The sequence below is a fragment of the Dasypus novemcinctus genome, chromosome 16 (assembly GCF_030445035.2).
Source record: "Dasypus novemcinctus isolate mDasNov1 chromosome 16, mDasNov1.1.hap2, whole genome shotgun sequence".
NCBI classification, from domain to species: Eukaryota; Metazoa; Chordata; class Mammalia; order Cingulata; family Dasypodidae; genus Dasypus; species Dasypus novemcinctus.
The window spans coordinates 29,036,290-29,059,282 of NC_080688.1; the positions used below are offsets into that span (position 1 = coordinate 29,036,290).

A 22,993-nucleotide genomic window follows, 5' to 3' on the forward strand; every position below is an offset into this window, starting at 1 on the left:
CTGCTCACATATCAGGATTTCTTCCCTGCCTAACTGCCTTCAAGAGCGTCCTCACACCCCATCACATTCCCTCCCTTCACCCGCTTTCTACGTCTTTACAGTACCATCAGTGTCTGACATTGTTATGTTTCTTATTTGATAGTTTATTCTTTGTCTTTGGTACCAGAAAGCCAACTCCAAGAGGACAGGGTCTTTCTGTTTGGTTTACTGCCACATCTTTAGCTCCTGGAATGCCATCTGGCACATGGCAGGCATTCAGTAACTCTTTACATGAATGCAGCATTCTTAGGGGCGACTTTCATTTAAAACATAGGAAGAAATAAAGTATTTTGGCTTCTCTTATCAATGACTTTCTTTTTTTAAGATTTATTTATTTCTCTCCCCTTCCCCCCCACCCCCACCCCTCTGTGTCTATTTGCTGTGTCTTCTTTGTCCACTTCTGTTGTTGTCAGCAGCACGGGAATCTGTGTTTCTTTTTGTTGCATCATCTTGCTGCGTCAGCTCTCCGTGTGTGCGGCACCATTCCTGGGCAGGCTGCACTTTCTTTCGTGCTGGGCAACTCTCCTTACAGGGCGCACTCCTTGCACATGGGGCTCCCCTATGTGGCATGGCACTCCTTGCGCGCATCAGCACTGCGCATGGGCCAACTGTACCCGGATCAAGGAGGCCAGGGGTTTGAACCCTGGACCTCCCATGTGGTAGACGGACGCCCTAACTACTGGGCCAAGTCCACTTCCCATCAATGACATTTAAATCTGTTTCAAATTTCAAAGAAACAGTGTTTGAATATTTTCTGGTGGATATTACCACCCAACACTTAATGTCATTTCTCTATCAAAATTTTGCTGAGTGAATCAAGTTGAATTAAATACTTTCTTAGATCTGGGTAATTAATGTTGAAATAAGCATAAGAGTGCTGTCTTTTGACCCTAATTTCCTGGTGCTGGTCAACATGAATCTGAAATTCTTATAGACCTGTTTAAATGAATTGATCATCTTCGTTTGCTTCATTCAGTGTCAGTGTCATTGTTCTGCTCTGAGTCATCTCTGTACCAAATAAAATAGCAATTCTGGGAATACTCTGCTTCCTACTCAGAAGGAGGGAGGTGACCTCAGCTTCTAACTCACTCTGGGTGGAATAATAAGTCTTTTCACTTACATCACTCATGGTCACCAATTTGGGCCATTTTTGAAATAAGAACAGGGCAGTTTCCTAGAGACAAGTAAGTAATCTCCTGTTTCTTGATTTTTCCTCGATATTGTCCTTGTCCTTACATGACAGTACGCCTAATACCCATATACAACTCAAGTTTTTTTTTTAAGACAATTGCTTGACTTCACAAAAGGCAGAATGAAATGAAATTGCTGTTTTCTCCTAGAAATTTTTTGACTGCAAGTAACACCAATGTCTCTTTATAATGGCTTATTCAAAGAGAAGGTCATTTTTCCTACGTGACAGAATCAGCTAGGTAGCTGGTCCAAGGATGGCAAGGTCTCTGGTTTTTTGCTGTCCTGAACATAGTTACTTGTCACTTCCTGAGCTTTTGCATCTGCATTCCGAAAGTTCAAGGAAGGAGAATGGGCAAAGCAGTGCCACACTCTCCACCCCTCCAATGGGAAAGAAAGACCTTTTGTAGACAGCCTTGAATTGCCTGTATCTGAGACTTTCTGGTCCAAGACAGTGTCCAGTGACCACATCCAGCTGGAAGAGAGGCTGGGAAAGCAAACATCCTCTTAGCTGGGCACATCACTGTCCTGAACGAAATAAGGTTCAGTTTAGCGAGGAAGAAGGGAATGGTACTAGATATGTGACTAGCAGTGTCGGCCACAACGGCTTACAGTAACTGGGTATTTCGTTGTGTATAGGGATCCCACAAGGACATCTTGTCACCATATTAGTATTTGTCATTATTTGTTATTCAGGTAATTTCCAATTTACAAGGATATTTTCCATTCCTCTTTTGTCCTTGCAAAAAGAACCTGCTATTAGGTTTACTCCTGTCTGAGCAAAATTTCATAGAAGACTTGGAATAAATTAGGAGTTATTCATGCTGTGTGATTTATTTAAAAAGTACAATATTTAGAAGTAGATCAGAGATTGTCCCCACATACTCCCTACCCCCCTCACCCCACTCCTCCCCCCATAACAACAACCTCCTCCATCATCATGGGACATTCATTGCACTTGGTGAATACATCTCTGAGCACTGCTGCACCATAGATTGTCTTTAACATACTCTGACACAGGGGTCCTTAACAAGGGGTCTATGAGCTTAAATTGAAATTCAAGAAATGTTATTCTTCTGGGGATGTGTTGGTGTGGGTATGATATATTTATTAAATAATACACAGTATAGTGTGGACTTGGTAAGGGGTCTGTGGTTTTCACCTGACTGGCAAAGGAGTCTGTGGAAGAAAAAAGGTTACGAACCCTGTTCTAACATGAGACTAAAATAGTGATGATCTCACAGCATTGTGGTAAGGACCTACTGAAATAATATATGCTCAAATGCTTTGCTTCCCAGTGTTAACTGTTTTCATCATTATTATATATTCATTTATCAAATAGTCAATGAGTATCTATTATCTGCCAATCACTGTTGTAGTAGGTGCTGGGGACACAATGGCAAACAAGTTAGATAAGGAAAATGTCTTTATTCTAGTGATGGGAGATGGGTGATATGCAAATAAACAAGGAAGATAATTTCAGGTAAAACTGGCAAAAAGAGGCTAAAAAGGCTAATTTGTTCAGAGACAGTCTCTGAAGAAGTGATATTCGAGTTGAGAACATTTTTCCTTGAGACCTAATTCTCTAAATCTCCACGTTGCAAGTAAAATATTCTTGGCAAAAACTCAATTATTTTCCAGAGAAACACACTAATTTAATCATAGGATCCTTTGCTGCTAGAGCAATAATGTGAACTGCTGTAGAATTTACAGGTTTCTTTTCTCCAGGGGGCAGCTCTCTGTCTAATTCACCATTGAACCAACACATTACACTTCATCATACATAATTTAATGAGGAAATTGTTAGGTTTGGAGCATTTTATTGCATGTTCTTTTTGACTCCTTCTTTGTTATGCCCATTGCTGTGATTCTTAATGTAATAACCCTTCTCCTGAGTGGAGGTCATGCCTCTCCTTCCAGCCATAACAAGGAGAGAATGATGGTGCCCATCAGGAATCTGGATAAAAATGTGCATTGGTAAATGTTAAAAATACCACTTTGAGTCATCATTAAATCAGATGTGTTAATATAGTCCTGGAAAGAAATATTCATTGGGAGTTTTTTGCAGGTGGAATGTAATCCACACAAAATGATTCTGGGGCTGGCTGATGGAGAGTATTTTTTATTGTTGTTTTATGCTTAATATTTCAGGCTTTTGTGATGGTGGCCTCAGTAGTATAATGTGAAAGGCAGTTTAGAAAAAAAGTCTATTTATATCATGTAGGTCTCTTTGCTCATAGATCCCTTTATTTACTGACTAACACAAACATGTTTCTTAGATAGGGACTTGTTTACAGTTTTTAATCATAAAAGCCTCTGATTTTTGAAAAAAAATGTTTTTGTCTTTTGCATGGGACATATTTTATTTCTCTCTATTCACCCCTCAGGTTGTTTTGCAAAGTCCTGCAAACAGAATAACTAAGATATACTTTCTTATTGTTCAGTAAATGGAATGAAAATGTATTTGAAATATAAATATTTGTACTAATGTCACCACACTTTGGAGCCTAGTCTCATTCGGTTTTCATGCAGCATAAGCACACTGAAATGCAGTTTTCTGGTTTATGCACTTTTCTAGACTATGAACATCTCAAGGAAAGAGCTACAGAATACTTTTCTATTCTTTCAATGAGCATTTTTTGAGCACCAACTAAGTACCAAGCTGTGTACTGATGACATCATGGTGAAATAGACATAGGCTTATGCTTACAGTGTAGAGAGACTTTAAACAAATAATTTAATTTTCGTCAAGATAAATGCTATATAAAATGGATCCCTAACTTACTCTTGGAGGCTAGCTGGAGGAAGAGAAACATAAGCTGTGACCTGAAAGATAAGTAAGAGTCATCTAGGCCAATAGATGGGAAACTCATTTCAGCAGGTACAAATGCTCCAAGTTGTGAAAGAACCTGGTGGGTTCAAGAAACAGGAAAAGGCCAGTATGTATGAAGAATATCACATAATGAAGAAAATAAAATAAGACGTTCCTGAAAAGGTAGTCAAGAGCCAGATCAGGATAGGCCTGATAAAGATGTTGGACTTAGTCCTAAAAGCAATGAGAAGCCTCCAGCATCCAGGTGGAATCTGAGCCTCCTCTTGACATAAAGGTGCAATGGACACAACCAATCCAGTGTCCACATAGAAGAGGTGGCATTGGATTGGGAAAAGTGGACATAATGGACAAAGGGTATGGGGAAAGGCAGGAAGAGATGAGAGGTGGAGGCGTCTTCGGGACATGGAGCTGCCCTGGATGGTGCTTCAGAGGTAATCACCGGACATTGTAAATCCTCACAGGGCCTACATGATGGAATAGAGGAGAGTATGGGCCATGATGTGAACCAATGTATATGAGGTGCAGAGGTGCCCAAAGATGTACTTACCAAATCCAATGGATGTGTCATGATGATGGGAACGAGTGTTGTTGGGGGGGGGGGAGAGGGGGGGGTGGGGGGGTGGAGTTGAATGGGACCTCACATATATATTTTTAATGTAATATTATTACAAAGTCAATAAAAAATTAAAAAATTAAAAAAAATAAAAAATAAAAAAAAAAAATAAAAGCAATGAGAAGCCTTTGAAAGGTGTTTATATAGGAGTGATATCATTAGATTTATGTTTTGAAAATATCACTCTGGTGGCAAGATGGAGAATAGGTTGGCATGAATAAAGAAGGACAGTTGTAATTCACCAAGCAAATGTTGGTAATGACTGGGATTAGGCTGGTCAGAGTAGTAATGAAGAGAAGTTGGCAGGTTAAAGAAATATTCAAATGAGAATTGATTGGAAATGGGATGGAGTGAAATGAGAGAAAGGGCATGTCAAGGATGGCATCAAAGTATCTGGCATGGATAGTAATGCAGTTTATTGAGATGAGGCATTCTGGAGGAAGAAAAGGTTAGGGTGACAAGATGAGTTTAATTTTGAGCATATTAGGTTTGAAATATCTTTAAGACATCCTAATGTAATTGAGTTAAAGTTGGATGTTCTGGTTTAGAACTTACAGCATGTCTGGGCTGAAGTCTGTGAGCATCTGTAGCACATATATATGACAAATGAAGCTCTAGATATAAATGGTCTAGGAACAAATCTTGAGGTTTTCTGATATTTTAAGGTTGACTAGAGGAGAAGAAGCTGGTAAGGGAGATTACAAAAGAGTGACAGTATGCAGAAGGGAAACTATACAAACTTGGTGTCACCAAGTCCAGTGGACAAGCACAATTCCAGAAGAAAATAGCCAACTGTGAATAATATTACTAAGATATTGGGTGTGATGCCTGTGGGACTTAAGGCGTAGAGGTCTCTAGTGACTTTAGAAGATAGACTGAAGTGGGGAAATACTGACACCTACTTTGAAAAGTTTGACAGTGAAGAGGAGAATACTGAACAGCAGCTAAAGGGTAATAAGGATTCCAAGGAGAGTTTTGGGTTTTCATGTTTGGTTTTTTTGTTTGTTTTAGAATGAGGAAAACTGGAGTATGTTTAAATGTTGTTAGAATGGATTCAATAGTTAGAGAGTGATTGGAAAATATGATAGCGTAAAGATTCTAGAGAATGGGAGGTAGATGAGGTACAGCTCTGTGTGGGGGTAGGAGGCTTACTTTGGAGAGGGGAGAATGCGCCCACTGTTGTCATGTCAAGGAAGGAGCGGAACAAAGACACACAGCAGGGCAGCAGAGTAGGTATGAAGCAGGCTCTTGTTTTCCAGTGAAGAGGCATAGTTAGCTGCTAAAAGTCCAAGGACGGAGGGCAATGGAAAGTTTTGGAGTGTATAAGCGCTCAAGTGATTTTGAAGATGGTAGTTTTGGTAATAAGCAGTATGCACTGTTGTGCAATTTTCCCCCCAGTAGTACTTGGTTATGCAAAACAGGGAAAAGCGGGTGTGAGTTAAAAAGTCAGAGGTAAGGTAGTTTAGGTAATTTGCAGTAGAGAGTTAAAGGCTCTAAGTTAGCTGAAGGAAGGGAATCACGATGAGAAGGGGCTGATGGTGGGAACAGAAGGAAAATGTGTCCCACAAGTCCCACTGATGTAGGAAACCATTGCACTTGGGGTACCCAAGTGAGCAATCTGGAAAAATATGAATTTGTGGTCAGATGGGATGCTTGATGAGTAGTTTTTGAAGTAGTACCATTTTGAGTAATGACAAAATCCAGAGGGTTTCCTTTGGATGTATGGACTGGGGAAAGAGGCTGCCAGAGGCGAGGTGGTTGATGGTCTGGGGGCAGCACACTGGGTGGGCCCACCACGCTGATGCTGCTAGAGGTGGTTGTGGGTCCAGCAGAGTGCAGCGCAGTGGGCTGGGGCCTGAGTCACGGATAACATGGTGACATGGTGGCAACACGTGGACTGACTGAAGTCTAGTACTGGGCGCCTGAGAAGAGCAGGGGTTGTAGAAGAGTGTTCAAGAAGTCTGGTCTAGAAGACATGGCTGGGGAAAAACAAGGGCACTCACATGGAGTGTGAGAAACAAGCAGTTTCTCTTTCACAGGGCTGCAGGAAGCAGTATGAGCTAACAGCCAGATCTAAGTTAGAGCCAGGAGGTGCAGAAAATACTGACCCTAGGAGGACAGAGGTCTGAGGGTTGAGGAGAGAGAAGGACGTTGCAGGCTTGCCCAGGAAATAAGATCCACAGCAGCACGACAGTGTGGAGTGGGCCACTCTGGGAGCTTTGCTCTGCAAGATTGGGTGGTGAGGGTGGGGGAAGCCCAAGGAAATCCAAGAGCAGGGCCTGGAGTTTTCATCTAGATCATCTATAGAGGGAGATTGCCTCTAGCGCCTGACGGAATTCATCTCTGGCCGGGAGTGGTTAGAGTAGAGCAGAGATAATGTAGTGAAGTATAGCGTAAAGTATTTAGTGTAATGTAGTATGGATGGTGTGGTATAATACAGCATAGTATCATATAATATAGTATATAGAGTATGAGATGGTATCCTATCATATAGTTTGTGTAGTGTAGTTTAGCATAATATAATATAGTAGAGCACCTAGTATAATGTAGTATAGCGCGGTGGCGTGTGCTATAGTATTGGGTAGCATGATAGTAGAGCACAGCACAGCACAGCACAGCACAGCCTAACACCGCATAGCATAGCAGTTTTTTCTGCTGCTTGAGTGAGCCTGGGGAAGACCGAGTCTACTGTCCTCAGCACGCCCCATTTGCTGCCTTAGTTTCAGGGGGTCCTTTCTGTGGATGGGTGGGGGCTTCGCTGGGAGCCACCACCCAGACCTCAGGGACTTATGGACTCAGGGCCTGGCTGTATTGCCTTTGCCATGACTAGTCGTAGAGAAATCAGTGAATGTTCTCATAAGCGCTTCACAGTTTTTAATGTCTTCAGTGTCTATCCATTCCCCTCTGCCTCTGATATTAGTTGCTGTTAGTGTTATCTCCTAGAGCACTGACATTTTCTGTCCCAGTCATTTTATATAACATCACAAGTACGCATTAAGTGGCTCTCGGTGATGGTTTATTATTAATTCGTAAAGCCTCAAGATCATTTACATGTTTTAGTCTCTCCAGTTCTCCTTTACTGAAGGTGTTTTCAAGGTCTGTTCTTTTACTTCCTGAAGGAGCAAATGATGAGAAAATCCTTCCAGGTCAAGCCGTTTGTCCTACCCCAGGGTGCCGAGGAATAGGCCATATCCGTGGTCCGCGTTATTCAGGACACCACAGGTAAATTTTTTCTTATTTAAATTTTCAGAGATGAATTACAGAAGTGTGAAGATTGGCAGTTGCACATCGCATCGCAAGTGAACCCCTTGAGCTAGATGCGTCCTCTTCCTCTCCCGCCTCTGTCCCCGTGGCCCTTCCTTGACACTCCCAGCAGTCTGTCCGCCCACCTCTGTCCTTCTGAGGGCCTTCCAGGCTCCTGAAGCGTCTCCAGGCCTGCGTTGTTCCCTCCTGTCTCTGTACTCCCTCAGATATTCTAGCCACTCCACGTCCTGCCCCAATCCCAAATTATCTCCACAGAGCTGCCAAGTTTTGCTTTCTTATAAAGAAATTCCAGTCCCTTGATTTGGCCTCTGTTGTTTCTCCCTTGCCCTTATTTTTCTTTTTCCCTTTCTTATTTATTTTGAGGTAAGGTAATTTGGTGAAAGGATAGAAAAGAAAAAGTGTGAAGTTGCGTTGCAGAATACTGCTTTTTTTATCCTCGTCAATTTGTAAAATAATGTAGAGATGAATTATTCATACTTGCGATTGAGTAACAGAATATATAAATTAAAATTGAATGGAATTGATATTGAGTTGGCCAAAACACATAAATATAAATGCATCTTATCTATGTATAGGTAAGTATAAAGAAAAAGCATAAGCAAGGAAATAAACATTTGACTAAAATAGATCCAAGGCAATACAGGAAGTCCTCGCTTGCTCGTTGGTAGCAGTCCTGGAAACCAGTGGATAAAACAGCTCTGAATGAATCAAAGCGGATATTGCTATAGGAATAATGGTGAACACTCCCAGATAGTATATGAGTATATAGTGTTTTATGTCTAAATATAATAGTAACATTTAAAAGAAAATAACATCATACAGTATCCGTAAAAAAAGGAATAAAGAAATGCAGACACTCAAGTTCTTTGTGCAAATCTGCAGGACTTGTGGATGATGTGGGTGGGGTTGGACCCAGTGGAGATGCCCTTGTGTTATCCAAGGAAAGGAGAGAGGGGAGAGAATCGGACTCCGAGGGTGTTTTTGTTAGGCGAGGACTCTGCTGGAGTTGCTGGATTCACTGCCAGGTGTCAACTAAGGACAAGGACGATGGAGACGATCCGTTGGGTGTTTCCTGTGGTTTTTATTTTGTTTTGTTTTTTTTTTTTAAACCCAGAGCTTCAGTCTGGAATGGAGCCACTCATCACGTACATCTGTTTAAATTTAAATTAATTAAAATTAAACAAAATTAAAACTCCAGTTCTTCTGTCCCGCTAGCCGCATTGCATGTGCTCCGTGGCCACCCGTAGCTGGTGGCCGCCATATTGGACAGCGCAGGTATAGACCATCCCCACTGTTGCAGAAAGTTCTGCTGGACAGTGTTCAGAGAATTCAGCAGATTCTGCCTTCTCACTGTCAGTTTTTAAATGGCAGCTATTTTGGGATGAAATAACTGGTCATTGTAGGGCCACCTTCCAAACTTGGATCATTGTCATTGTAATTAGCCAGACCAGCTTCTTGCAGCCCTGGCATTTGGATTCACCTCTTCCCAGAGCTCTTTGGAGTTCACCCACCTGTACACTGCTGCTAAAGTAGCAGGTGCCATCCCTGGACCACACCGGAAAGTTTCTAAGCAGCTCCCCTAGGGCCTCTTCTTCTACTTCATCAAAGCAGACTGGCTTCCCCCACTTTTTAAAAGTTTTGCTATAATGGAGGGAGGGGAGGCAAGTGGCAATATTGTCAGAAATAAAAGGAAAATGAAGTAACAGCGTACTTAGTAAAATATGTACCAAAATATCTTTCCATGCTGGGGTTCTGAGAAGGTTGTGAACTAAGTCACGACAGCAGTGTCCCATGTTATTCCTGCAACTTCCTTGACCTTAGTTCATCCATATGATATAAATGGTATCTAGTTGTTGTTTTAATTTATATTATCTAATTATTAATAATAGAGGAAATATTTGACATGCTTTTTTTCCAAGTGACTTTTAAATGTTAGCCTCAGAACTTTGGAAGGAACTAGAAATATGTAATAAGAAAGTAGAGTTTAAATAACGAAAGGCATGCTATGAGGTTAGAAAAAAGTACTTAGTGCAAAACACAATGGGCCCTTTTTAGGGAGCTAGAAGGCATGAGATATGTCCATCTCTCCAGGCCTTACAGATGCTCAGTGCATGGGGGCATCACCGCTGTAGTTGGGCCCTGGCTGTGGGCAATTTCTGAACCATGTTATGGAGAGCAAGACTCCTACGAGTAAGGAAAGGATTCCCATGGCTCATAACCAAAAATGTCCTGAGTATCTGTAGTTAGCATCTTTCTAGAATTTAAAGGACAAAAATCAGAGAACAGAATGTTTTGGAGCTTGATTTTTATATAGGATTTATTAAGCATTTAAACCTTCAGGTAAAGAAATTCTAACTTATCTATGAAGGGAAATGCAGAGGCTGAGGATGTATTTCTGAGAGCTTAGTGCTGATTGCAGGCAGCTGTTGGAGGGTGAGTTTAGCCCTTACAGGCACTGGACACACCTCCCACTTGCTTTTCTCATTTAGTCATTTTCAGTGATAGGTCTGTGTGTATGAAACTAGGCATTAAGATGCTAGAATTGCTCATTTAACAGCTGTATCCATTCACATTGAAATCATTGATTTCTTTCTTTTTTTAAAAAAATATTTATTTATTTCCCTCCCTCCCCCTCACTGTCTGCTCTCTCTTTCCATTTGCCATGTGTTCTTCTGTGTCTGCTTGTCTTCTCCTTAGGCAGCACTGCAAACTGATTCTGGGATCTTCCAGAGTGGAAGAGAGGCTCAATCTCTTGCACCACTTTAGCACCCTGGTCTGCTGTGTCTCTTATTGTCCTTCTTCTTTGTCTCTTTTTGTTGTGTCATCTTGCTGCACCACTTTTCTGCTCAGGTCAGCTTGCCATGCGGGCCAGCTCTCCACATGGGCCAGTTCTCTGCGTGAGCCAGCTCTCTGCTCAGGCCAACTTGCCTTCACCAGGAGGCCCCAGGAATCGAACCCTGGACCTCCCATATGGTAGGCAGGAGCCTGATTGCTTGAGCCACATCCACTTCCCCCTTGATTTCTTTTTAAAACCAGTATTTAGATCACTCTAAGTCATGGCATTCTGAATATCATTTACCAAGTCAGCTTACTGATATGACTGCGTGTATAACTTAAGAACCTGTTTACATTCTCTTATAAATAACTGGGCAAAAATTGTTTTCATATCATCCATAATCCCTGAGATTTGTTTTCATCTTTCTTTTATTGTAGTCTAAAATTTACAGCTCTAAAATATTGTTCCTTAGCACTTTTCTTTGATAGTATCTATTGAGACTACAACACACATGCACAAGCATGCACCCACATGCACAGACACATGCATGTACAGACAGGCACACACAGGCAAACACACATGCCTGGTGGAAATTTATCATAATACACCGCAGGTTGTCTTTATACCTGTGCTTCTTATGTATTAAGGAGAAGGTAAGCATGAAATGAGGATTTTTAAATGTCTCTGCATTTTTCCAGAACCACAGATGTACTTTGTAATCATCTCTAGCCTGAGTTTCCTGAGTCACTTGAATTTGTAAAAATCGCATATCCTATAAGAAAAGTTTTTGTTTTCTCCTGTCATTCATATGCTCCTTTCCCAAAGAGGTATCATTCTCCAGATGATTTTTGGAGTCTCTAGTCCAGCAGATTCTTAGGCAAATATTCTTACATTAGGAACAAAACAAAAGCGAAAAAAAAAACATCTACCATTTCACTAAGGCCTATATAAAACAATGTAACCAACTTTTGTTTTCAAAAGCCTATGGGAGGGTGGCGGACTTGGCCCAGTGGTTAGGGCATCCATCTACCACATGGGAGGTCCGCGGTTCAAGCCCCGGGCCTCCTTGACCCATGTGGAGCTGGCCCATGCGCAGTGCTGATGCATGCAAGGAGTGCCCTGCCACGCAGGGGTGTGCAAGGAGTGCGCCCTATAAGGAGAGCCGCCCAGCATGAAAGAAAGTGCAGCCTGCCCAGGAATGGCGCCGCACACACGGAGAGCTGACACAACAAGATGACGCAACTAAAAGATTCCCATGCCACTGACAACAACAGAAGCAGACAAAGAAGATGCAGCAAATAGACACAGAGAACAGACAACCGGGGTGGGGGGGAAGGGGAGAGAAATAAATAAATACATAAATCTGTAAAAAAAAAAAAAAGCCTATGGGAAAGCTTGAACATGTAGCTCTCTGCTGTAAGGAAGGTAGTTGTTTCAGCTTATTTTCTATATAATACTCCCATACAGTGAAGTTTTTAAGGTAGTGAATGCTGTTTTTACCATTTAATGTCAGAATTTTTGATTTCTGATATTGAAGGTTTGGTGTTTTGAAAGGAAGAAATAGTCTTCTTAAAATAAGTAATCAGTTCCCTATTTTGTACAGTTGACAAGGAGAATTACGACATCAGGATAAGGCTAGAGACATTTGAAAATTATATATTACTTTAGTAGATCAACCTGATACTGTCATCTTTAAATATTTCTTGGTGTCCTTTTTGGATGGATTTCAAACAGATTTATTTTGGTTTTCATTAAAATTGTCAAAGGGCTAACAATAATATTCAAAGCTGTTTGGAGTTCTTGAAGAATCTGCATAAACCACCATTATTTAAAAGGGAATTGCATCAGCTCTTATTTGTATGCAAATAGGACTTTTGGCACACAATTATCACAATTTACATTTTGTTTGAATGGATTTACAGTTATTAAAATTAAGTAGGTGTATTTGTTAACACGGAAATATTTAAATATGACAATATTGGTACTACAAGATAAAAACTTATTTTTGAGCCAGATTTCAGGCTCAGTCGTGAAGTTACTTTTTCCCAGTGAATGGAACGTAGCCTCCAGAAGTTTCAGTCTACGTCTATGTCAAAATGCATACAGAGGTCATTTATTTAGGAACGAATCATTACTATTATTTACTTAGAAAGCCAGATACTGTTACCATCACAGGATTTATGGCCCTGATACGCATGTGTGGGTTACAGAAGCCACATGACTAATGTGTCACTCGAATAGAACACATTTAAAAAGGGAACCGCTGCTCAGAAGTGGGTGGCAGGTGAATCTGAGACATCTTGGGGTGCCCTTCATGGACACCCACAGCATTATCCTCAGTCTCTATTCATGACTTACCTGAAATCATTTTGTCAGCTCGAGAATAATGATGGAAATTATTTCAAATGTTTTCTTTTCACACCTCTTCCCTACTTACATGTGTTTTCTAGCTGTCTATTTTCAAGGCTTCAGTCTGTCCCAGGTTGGACTTCCAGATCTGCCACTTACTATGTAATTTGGGTGCAGTTACCCTCTATGCTTAGCCTTAGTGTCCTCATCTATAAACGGGAGCGTTTTGAGGTAGAAAAGAGTAAATTTCCATTCCCCAATGAGATTAAAGCAGGCACAAGCCTTTATTCACTACTGAAAGCACAACTGTAGAAAATATAAAAAGAAGAAATATTAGGAGACTTTAACTCATCCATGCCAGACATGATAGAAATAACAGAAGTAAGGTTGTAGAGAATCTGAAGTGACTGAAATATATATAACAAACTGAAAACTGAATAACGCCATCTGAAAGCCCCCTTCAAAACTTGATTCTTAGGTCATAAACAGCTCAATAAAATTTCAAATCCGAAACAGTTTAGACTCATTCTTTCGTCAAAATGCAACAAAACAAGAAATTGTTGAGAAAAAAAATCACCTAGAAATTAGTGTCCCAGAAGTCTCATTGATGTGGGAAACCACTGCACTTGGGGTACCTGAGTGAACAATCTGGAAAGATAGGAATTTGTGGTCAGGGGGGATGTTTGTTAAGTCAATTTTGAAACAGTAACCTTTTGGGGATTGACAAAATCCACACATTGCTTTGGACGTGTGGCCAGGACAGACTGGGGAAGAGGCTGCTGGAGGTGAAGTGGTTGACCTAGAACACGTGCCATAAGTGGAGAACTCAAACCTAAACCTCACAATATCTAGACTTATGTAAATGAAATATTATTTTAGGTATAAGCTAATGGGATACTACTGTATATATGGTCAGAGGTAAACTTACACACTATGCAATAAGAATGAAAAACTAATTAAACATTAAAAAGATAAAAATAGGTTAATAGGAAAAAGAAAAATATATCAAAGTAAAATCTGAATGAGTTCAAACACAGAAAAACAGTAAACTGTTAAGATTATCAGAGAATTGGCTTTTTGAAAATAAAATAGTAATACTGTTTATATACCATGGGCTAGGCTGATCATGTGAGAAAAACAGCAGAAAGTACAAATACTTAAAACTCATGATAAAAATAAACAAATAAATGTAAAAATAAAAGTTACTGATAATCTGAAAAAATCCAAAGAGTGATAAATAGGCAATTTGAGAAACAGAATTAACTTGAAATTATTTTTAAAATGTACTATATGTTCCTCAAATTGTCATCATTAAAGACAGTATAAAACCAAACAGTCATGAAAGAAAGTTATGCCTTCTCTCACCAATGTTTCTGTCCCTTCAACTACCACCATCTATAAGTTATAATTGCAAATGGTTTTATAGGTAAATATTTTAAAGCAACATCTAAGACAAAAGTAGTTGTGATGCAATTGAGCCATTGTTAAGGAAAAGGAAAACTTCCAAACATAGGCATTATGCAAGTACTTTGGGTTTGGCTTGGTGTGTGGTTTTTGGTTTGATTGGTTGGTTTCTTTCCATCATATTAAAGGAATTTCTCAAATCCTAGAAGTCTTTCCCTCTTCATTTTTGAAAGTGAAGAACCAAAAAGCTGGTAGAACTTTGTGAGCGTGCTTGAAGCTTCGTGGACTCCTGAGCCCCTGGAAAGGGTGATCAAGCAGGGACCCAGGGACCGCTGAGGACTGCACCTGTCTGTCATCATCAGGGGGTATTTTCTGCTGAGCTGGTCACTGCCAGCAGGGACGACTCTTCCAAACTTTTCCTGGTGCTTTTTGTTGAGTACCCTTCTCTGCAGACTCATTGCTTTCAGCTTATCCATTTTCCTTCAAAATTTGTTGACTTCTCTCATTTGTTATTATCTCCTTTTGTGCTTTGCCTTTATAAACTTATACCTTTTATCTATTAATTTTTACTTTAATAGAGAGAGAAAAGATTTATTAGCAAGGGGTTCAGCTCCTTGTTCAGCTTTCCAATCTACCATGCTTTTCTAACTTACATTTTTTAATACTCGCCTACCCCAAGATGGCTCCCTGTATGTTTGCTTGTTTTTGCTGGTGTTTTTGCTCATTGTCTTCTTCTTGTCTGTTTGTTTTTTTCTTTAGGAGGCACCAGGTACTGAACCCAGGACCTTCCATGTAGGAGATGGGCGCTAAACTGCTTGAGCCACATCCACTTACCCTTATTTTTAAAGCTTTGTTTATCCCCCAAAGAATAATTCAGTTAATAGGATATGATTTATTTGATTTAGGTAGAAAATAAATAAAATTAATATTTTTAATATTTTAATATGACATTTTGTTTACTTTGGCTCTATAAATTTTATTAATTTATAATAGTTGACTGTAATACTATGTTCAAAAGAATTCTCAAAGACATGGATTTAATTTTATTGGTGCAGTATTTCTTAATTTATTGTCACCTGTGATTAAAACTTTTATTGTTCCAGGATAGTACCTCGATGACAGGTGTTCACTTTATCTGATTCCTTTGTCATTTGTCTGTCATTCTCCTTGACATAATGTTGCCACATAGTGAAATTGAACTGGGTGCAAATTTAAAAATAAACTCGCATATGTATTTTTACTTTAATAAGTAAAAGGAAAACAATAGAGCACCTGACTTTAAAGAGCACTTTTAATTCTCAAAATGACATAATTAATTACACAATTTAGTAAAAACATCGATCAGTCACAGGTCTTTAAGCCACTTCTAATCCATTCCTATAAAATTCCTGAAGCTTAATGCATAGGTCTGATTTTATTGAACTGGGAAATAATTATGTGAAAATTCAGGTTTTCTTCTAAATTCTTATTTAAGGAAGTAAACTGCATCTGGTATGCCTAGTTTTGTACAGACTGTGGCACTGATAGCAAAAGATACTTTGACACAGTCTGAGGATTTTATTAAGTACAATATACCAAATTACATAAATTTCCAAGTTCGTGGGAAGGGTACTTATTATGATAAAAGCTGTCATGGCTTTGTTTTATTTCTGCATTAGAATAATATTATATGGATTAAGAAGAAAACAAAATGATATCTGGTCATTTTTATGTCACCCTGAAAACCAAAATCAAAGTAAAATATAGACCAAGAAAATATATCCTTGGAAAGCAGCTGTGGCTCAAGCAACTATGCTCCCATTTACCACACGGAGGACCTGGGTTTGATTCCCAGGACCTCCTGGTAAAAAAAGAAAAAAGAAGTCCCATACATGCTCTGGGAGGTGCAGGCACCTGCATGGCAAAGCAACACACCAAAAAGACAATGACGCACCAGACAGGAAAATAAAATAAAATATATTCTTTAAGAAAAAGAAATATTATCATCTATATTGTAAATTGATACCATTTCATTATAGAAGTAGTCCATACTCCATATTAAAATTTGGAAAATATAAAGAAACACTAAAAATAAATTTAAAATGCTCATAATCCCATCGAAAGTGGTATACATTAAATCTGGCTCATTTTTTCCAGGCTTTTGTTCCACGTATATATACATACATATTTTTCCATGAGTAGAATCAGACAATATTGTGTCTGATTTGTTTTTTACCAAAATATCATGAGCAGTTTCTCATGTTGTTAAAACTCTTCAAAAACATTAATCCAATATTAAATTATTTGGTGTGTAAGTTTTTTGACCATAATGCCTTTGTGTTATAGATTCTCCAATAGTTAGAAAGACTCTTTGACCTTTACTTTCCCTTGGGCTCTGCCATGTCTCATATTAATAGTATTATACTAAACCAAAATTATATTTGCACTGTAATAATTATCACATAAATTGTACATATGCTAACTTGTTTTATGCCTTTAATAATTTGTTTCTCTTTTTGGTGGAGAGAAGAGAATGTCTCTCTCTTTATTTTCTGAGAACGTTTTATTTGCTGATAGCTTCTGGCTTAGAAGGAACACAGATACATTCCTAAACCTACATTTACCCAACTATCAAAGTCATTAGAAGAATATTAATCTTTGGCTTTTGTCTTGAGAAAGATGTAATGCTAAATGCTTTTTTTCTTTTTGTTCCTTAACAGTTGGGTTAATTGGATCTGAGTTTATGTACATTACTCTTTCCTTTCTTTCTGTTTTTTAAGCAATTTGATAAACTCTTGGAAAGATAAAACATGGGCAGACAATTTTGCAACCATGTTTAAAAGCATCATGTATATTTATTTCTATATATTTTACTGCTCTCAGTGGTAGTCCCCAGTCCTTTCCAGCTACCATTTCCTCTTTATTTCTGGATTTAACATTTTTAAAATTTATTGTTCTGGCATAGTTGTTTCCAAAGTTTGTCTTAATTTGTTTTCATATTTAAAATCTTTGCATCTCAGAGAAAGCATCACATTCATGAAAGTAATATGATGAAAGAGAGAGATGTTTTGAGCGCAGACCCTTTAATTTCAGAGTTCTGTGGGTGTTACTTCATATAATCTCCTTGATCGTATTAGGATGATGGCAAATTCTAATACTATACTTCGAAAGTACCCTGCCCTTTTATTAAGGTTTCCTATAGAATACCTTTTTAACATATATGCATATATAGTAGAGGTTTAAATTCCCTCTGTTTATGTCTCAATATAGTTTGCTCTTCATTAAGTTTGCCTGAAATAATAAGCATTTTAATGACTTTTAGGCCAAAGTCCTCCTTTATATCAGATAATTTGCTCTTCCATTTTAAAAAAGTTTTGTTTCTGTTCCAGCTATATTTTTGGAAATTCTGTTTTTCTTCATTTTTAGATAAATGCCAATACTAAAATTGACTTGCTTAAAATCCAAGGAGATAACATATCCAGGGCAAGTCTACCTTTAGTGAATGCTGATAGTACTACTTACTTTGGGAAGTTATTTGCAGTGCAAACTATGGTAATACTGTGGACCAGGTATGATTCAAAATGTGTTGATGTTTTTCCTTTGGAAAGAGTCTTTTGAACAAGATAATGGTGACAATCCTAATAATTCCTCATATGAGTCTATTCAGCTACATCATCCTATTGATGAGCTGTCCCAGAACACGAGTGTCATCATCCCTACTTAACGAATGAAAAATACTGAGTCTTGGACAAATTGTGTGTTCCCATCATTGCACAGCTTGTAAGTGGAGGAACCGATGTAAACTAAACATCTAACTACTCATCTGGTGCTCTTTCTCCTCCTTCCAAATGGATGTGTGAGATTGGAGTTGTTGAAATTAGGCTCACACTTGTTGAGATTAAGAAGGTATAAGGTTAGAAACCTATAAGAAAACCTCCCACCTTGCTACTGGATGATCTGCTGTTAAGGAGACTTGTAAAAATAAAAAAGATTGAGAACCAGCAAGATGGCAGCGGAGTAAGGAGCTCCTAGAGTCACCTTGTGCTACAGGGCAGTTGGTAAACACCCAGAGCTCTCTGAAGCTAGCTCATACACCCGTTTGGGGGCTCCAGGAGACCAGAAGAGCATCCTGCCACATCTTTGAAGGAATGGAAGGAGGAGACTGCCCATCTGCAGAGAAGACTCGTAAGTAGAGCATTCCATGCCCTGGAGGCCAGTGCCCATCCTCTGCTGGAGCACAAGCCACCTCAGGAGCTATTTTCCGCAGCTGGAATTGAAAGCTCCACTTCCCAAAAACGGGAGAGGAAGAGATGGTTGGGCACCAATTTCAGCTACTGATGAGTAAATTCAGCGGGCTAAAGTACAGTCCTGAGAACAGCTAAACTTTGAGGCTGTCCAAGCCAGAAAGAAGCCAGAAGCCACCATCTTAACTCTGCGCCTGGCACAGGGGGTAGCGGGGCAGACTGAAAATGACAGCGCTGGTAGGGACTGGCTTCTTTCCATCCAGGTCAGATTGCAGCTCCAGCCTAGGCCCCAGTGCCATCTCCAGCAGAGAGGAAGCTGTGGGGACCTGCACCAGCCTCTCCGGGAAATTACCGGCCAAGCTGCGGAGGCTGTTGATTATCCTACTCTGGCAGCATGAGCTGCCCCAGGAGCTATTCTGTGACTAGAATTGGAAGCTCCATTTCGGAAAAACAGGGGTGAAGACAGTTGGCTGCCAGTTTCAGCTACTATTTGGTAGACTCAGCTAGCTAAGATATAACCCTAGGAACAGGTGGGGTGTGCATCAGCCCAAGTTGGAAAGAGGCCGGTGGCTGCCATTTTGCCCAGCCTGAGGGGAAGCCAGGCTGACCAAAAATCTCAGTGATGAGAGGAACCAGTTTCTCTCACCCAGATCAGCCTGCAGCCCTAGCCTAGGAATGAGCCCCACCACTGGCAAGGAGGAGGTTGGCAGACCCGGCATCAGCCTATCCAGGTAACTGCAGGTAACTTTGACTGGCACAGACTGAAAATTGGAAGTCTACCAGGGCAACTGTGGTCATCTTAGACCAGCACTGCCCACACCTGCAGCTCACTCCCACTGCAGGTAGGGGAGAAAGGGGCGTGAAGCTTCATCAGTTTCTCTGAGTAACTACAGTCTAGGCCTGCACTTGGATTATTCCACACAGCTGTAACTCTGTCCCTACCCCTGGCAAAGTTGAGAAGGTTAGAAGACGCTTCATTGGTGTCTGGCACAATGAGGGCAGCCTGAGCATCCACTGCTTACAGCACCAACTATATGCTTGGCTCATACTGCATAACAAGCAAGGGAGAAAGGGCAAGAAGCCCTAAATTAAGGAGAAAAACTGCATCCAGAATAAATACTGTAGTAAGCCAGATGTGAAGACACCAACAAAAAATTACAATCCACACCAAGAAACAGGAAGCTATGGCCCAGTTAAAGGAACAAGATAAGCCTCCAGATGACATAAAGGAGTTGAGATAACAAATCATAGATGTTCAAAGAAATCTCCTTAATAAATTCAATGAGATGGCTAACAGGATTAAGGATATTAAGAAGACACTGGATGAGCACAAAGGAGAATTTGAAAGCATACATAGAAAACTAACCTTATGGGAATGAAAGGTGCAATAAAGGAAATTTTTAAAATTTTGGTATCATATAATAGCATATTTGAGGGGGCAGAAGAAAGGATTGTTGAGCTTGAAGGAATGACCTCTGAAAGTGAACATACAAAAGAACAGATGAAGAAAAGAGTGGAAAAAATTGACCAAGGTCTGAGGGAACTAAATCACAGCTAATGGCATGCAAACATATGTGTAATGGGTGTCCCAGAAGGAGAAGAGAAGGGAAAAGGGGCAGAAGGAATATTTGAAGAGATAATGGTAGAAAATTTCCCAACCCTATTGAAGGACATAGATATCCATGTCCAAGAAGCACAACGTACTCCCATCCGAAAAATCCGAATAGACAAATTCCAAGACACATACTTATCAGAATGTCAAATGCCAAAGACAAAGAGAATTCTGAGAACAGCAAGAGAAAAGCAAAGCCTAACATATAAGGGATATCCAATAAGATTAAGTGCTGATTTCTCACCAGAAACCATGGAGGCAAGAAGACAGTGGTCTGATATATTTAAGATACTACAAAAGAAAAATTTCCAGCCAAGAATCTTATATCCAGCAAGATTGACTCTCAAAAATGAGGGTGAGATTGAATATCCACAGATAAGCAGAAAGTGAGAGAATTTCTAAGCAAGAGACCAGATTTTCAGGAAATACTAAAGAGTGTGCTAGAGCCTGAAAAGAAAAGACAGGAGAGAGAGACCTGGAAGAGAGTCTAGAAATGAAGATTATATCAATAAAAGTAACTTAAAGTGTCAAAACAGTGGTGAAAATAAAATATGACAGGTAAAACTCAAATAGCAGGAATAAACTTAAGCAACGATGTAAGGCACTTGTATTCAGAAAACTGCAACTCAATGTTAAAACAAATCAGAAAAGCCCTAAATAACTGGAAGAGCAGTCCATGCTCATGGATTGGAAGACTAAATAGCATTAAGATGTCAAATCCACTCAAACTGATATACAGATTCAATGCAATCCCAATAAAAATCTACCAGCATTAAAGAAAAAATGGAAAACACGATCATCAAATTTATTTGGAAGGGTAAGGGGACTTGACTAGCCAGAAATAACCATAAAAAGGAAAAGTAAACCCTCATCTCCAAACTTTAAATAATATTACCTAGCTATAGTGGTAAAAATAGCATGGCACTGGCCTAAAGACAGACACACTAGAACAATGGAACCAAATTTATGGTCCAGAAACAGACCCTCACATATATAGCCAAGTGATTTTTTACTAGCCTATCAAAGTCACACAGCTTGGGTGGAATAATCCATTCAACAAATGGTGCTGAAAGAATTGAATATCCATAGCCGAAAGAAGGAAAGAGGACCCTATCTAACACCTTATCCAAAAATTAACTCAAAATGATCAAAAACCTAAAAATAAAAGCAAGAACCATAAAACTTCCAGAATAAATTATAGGAAAATACCTTCAAAACCTGGTGGTAGGTGGTGGATTCTTAAAGGAGATAAAAAGAAGACTGAGTGAACTACTGATGTTTAATGTATGTAGATGTTTTAATTAGCTTTACTGTAAAAGTGTGGAAATGTATATAGTGGATTGTAACACTCAGTGAGTAACAGCTATTTTATAAATGGGGATGTGACTGAAAATGGTAGTCCAGGGATGTAAATGCCAATTGACAGAATGCTAGAGAATAATCTAGGAACTGAATAGCACAGTAAACCAAGAGGTGGACGAGAATTGTGGTTGATGGTACAGATGCAAGAGTGTCCTTTGTGAGCTAGAGCAAATGTACATCACTACAGCAGGGTGTTGGGAATGTAGAGAAACATAGGGAAAATACAGCTGGAGTGAAGTATGGGCTGTGGTTGGTAGTAATAAAATAATCTTGCATCTATGGGAAAGATGTACTGTGATGATAATAAAACAGTATGGAAAATATGAGCCAAATGTATACTATGGACATGATAACAATAGATGATATTATCTTATCTGTAGCTAATGTTCCACCACAGTGGGGTGTGTTGATAGAAGGGTGTCATTTGTGATTTCTGCATATGATTGCTTTATAAATTTACAACTTCTGCCATAAAAAAATATATTTAAAAAATAATAATAGGGTGGGTTAGGGGGAAAACACACCAAATGTAAGATAAGGACAATGATTAGTAGTAAGATTTTTTTTTTTAAGATTTATTTTTTAATTTTATTTCTCCTCCCCCCCATCCCAGTTGTCTGTTCTCTGTGTCCATTTGCCATGTGTTCTTCTTTTGTCCGCTTCTGTTGTTGTCAGCGGCATGGGAATCTTGTGTCTCTTTTTTGTTTGTTTGTTTGTTACGTCATCTTGCTGTGTCAGCTCTCTGTGTGTGCAGTTCCATGCCTGGGCAGGCTGAATTTTCTTTCGCGCTGGGCGGCTCTCCTTACAGGGCACACTCCTCGTGTGTGGGGCTCCCCTATTCAGGGGCACCCCTGCATGGCATAGCACTCCTTGTGTGCATCAGCACTGCACATGGGCCAGCTCCATACGGGTCAAGGAGGCCTGGGGTTTGAAATGTGGACCTCCCATGTGGTAGATGGACGCCCTATCCACTGGGCCAAGTCCGCGTCCCTAGTAGTAAGATTTTTACAATATCGTTTCATAATTTGTAACAAATGTCCCACGACAATGCAAGGTGTTGGTGGAGGGTTGATGTGTGGGACCCCTGTATGATGTTATGGATGTTTGCTTTGTAAGTTCACAACTTTTACTCTACATTTAATTGTTCATGTATGTTCATATATAAATGATATAAAGATAATAATAATAGGGTTGGTTGGGGGGAAATACTTTGGTTAGTAGTAATATTTTGACAATGCTCTTTAATCATTAGTTAAAAAGGTTTAACAACTATGCAAGTTATTGGTGGTAGGGTGAGTTATGAGAGTCCTGTATGATGTTATATATATTT

General features: G+C 39.6%; 1 protein-coding gene across 2 annotated transcripts in view; it reads left to right on the plus strand.

Moving 5' to 3' along the window:
* L3MBTL4 (L3MBTL histone methyl-lysine binding protein 4) overlaps window positions 1-22,993 on the plus strand; it is a 492,971-nt gene that overhangs the window by 311,081 nt on the left and 158,897 nt on the right. For both annotated transcript variants that reach the window (XM_004466967.3, XM_004466965.3), the window contains one exon: window positions 7,793-7,895. In XM_004466967.3, coding sequence (XP_004467024.1) covers window positions 7,793-7,895 — 103 coding nt within the window. The remainder of the gene's footprint in view (window positions 1-7,792; window positions 7,896-22,993) is intronic.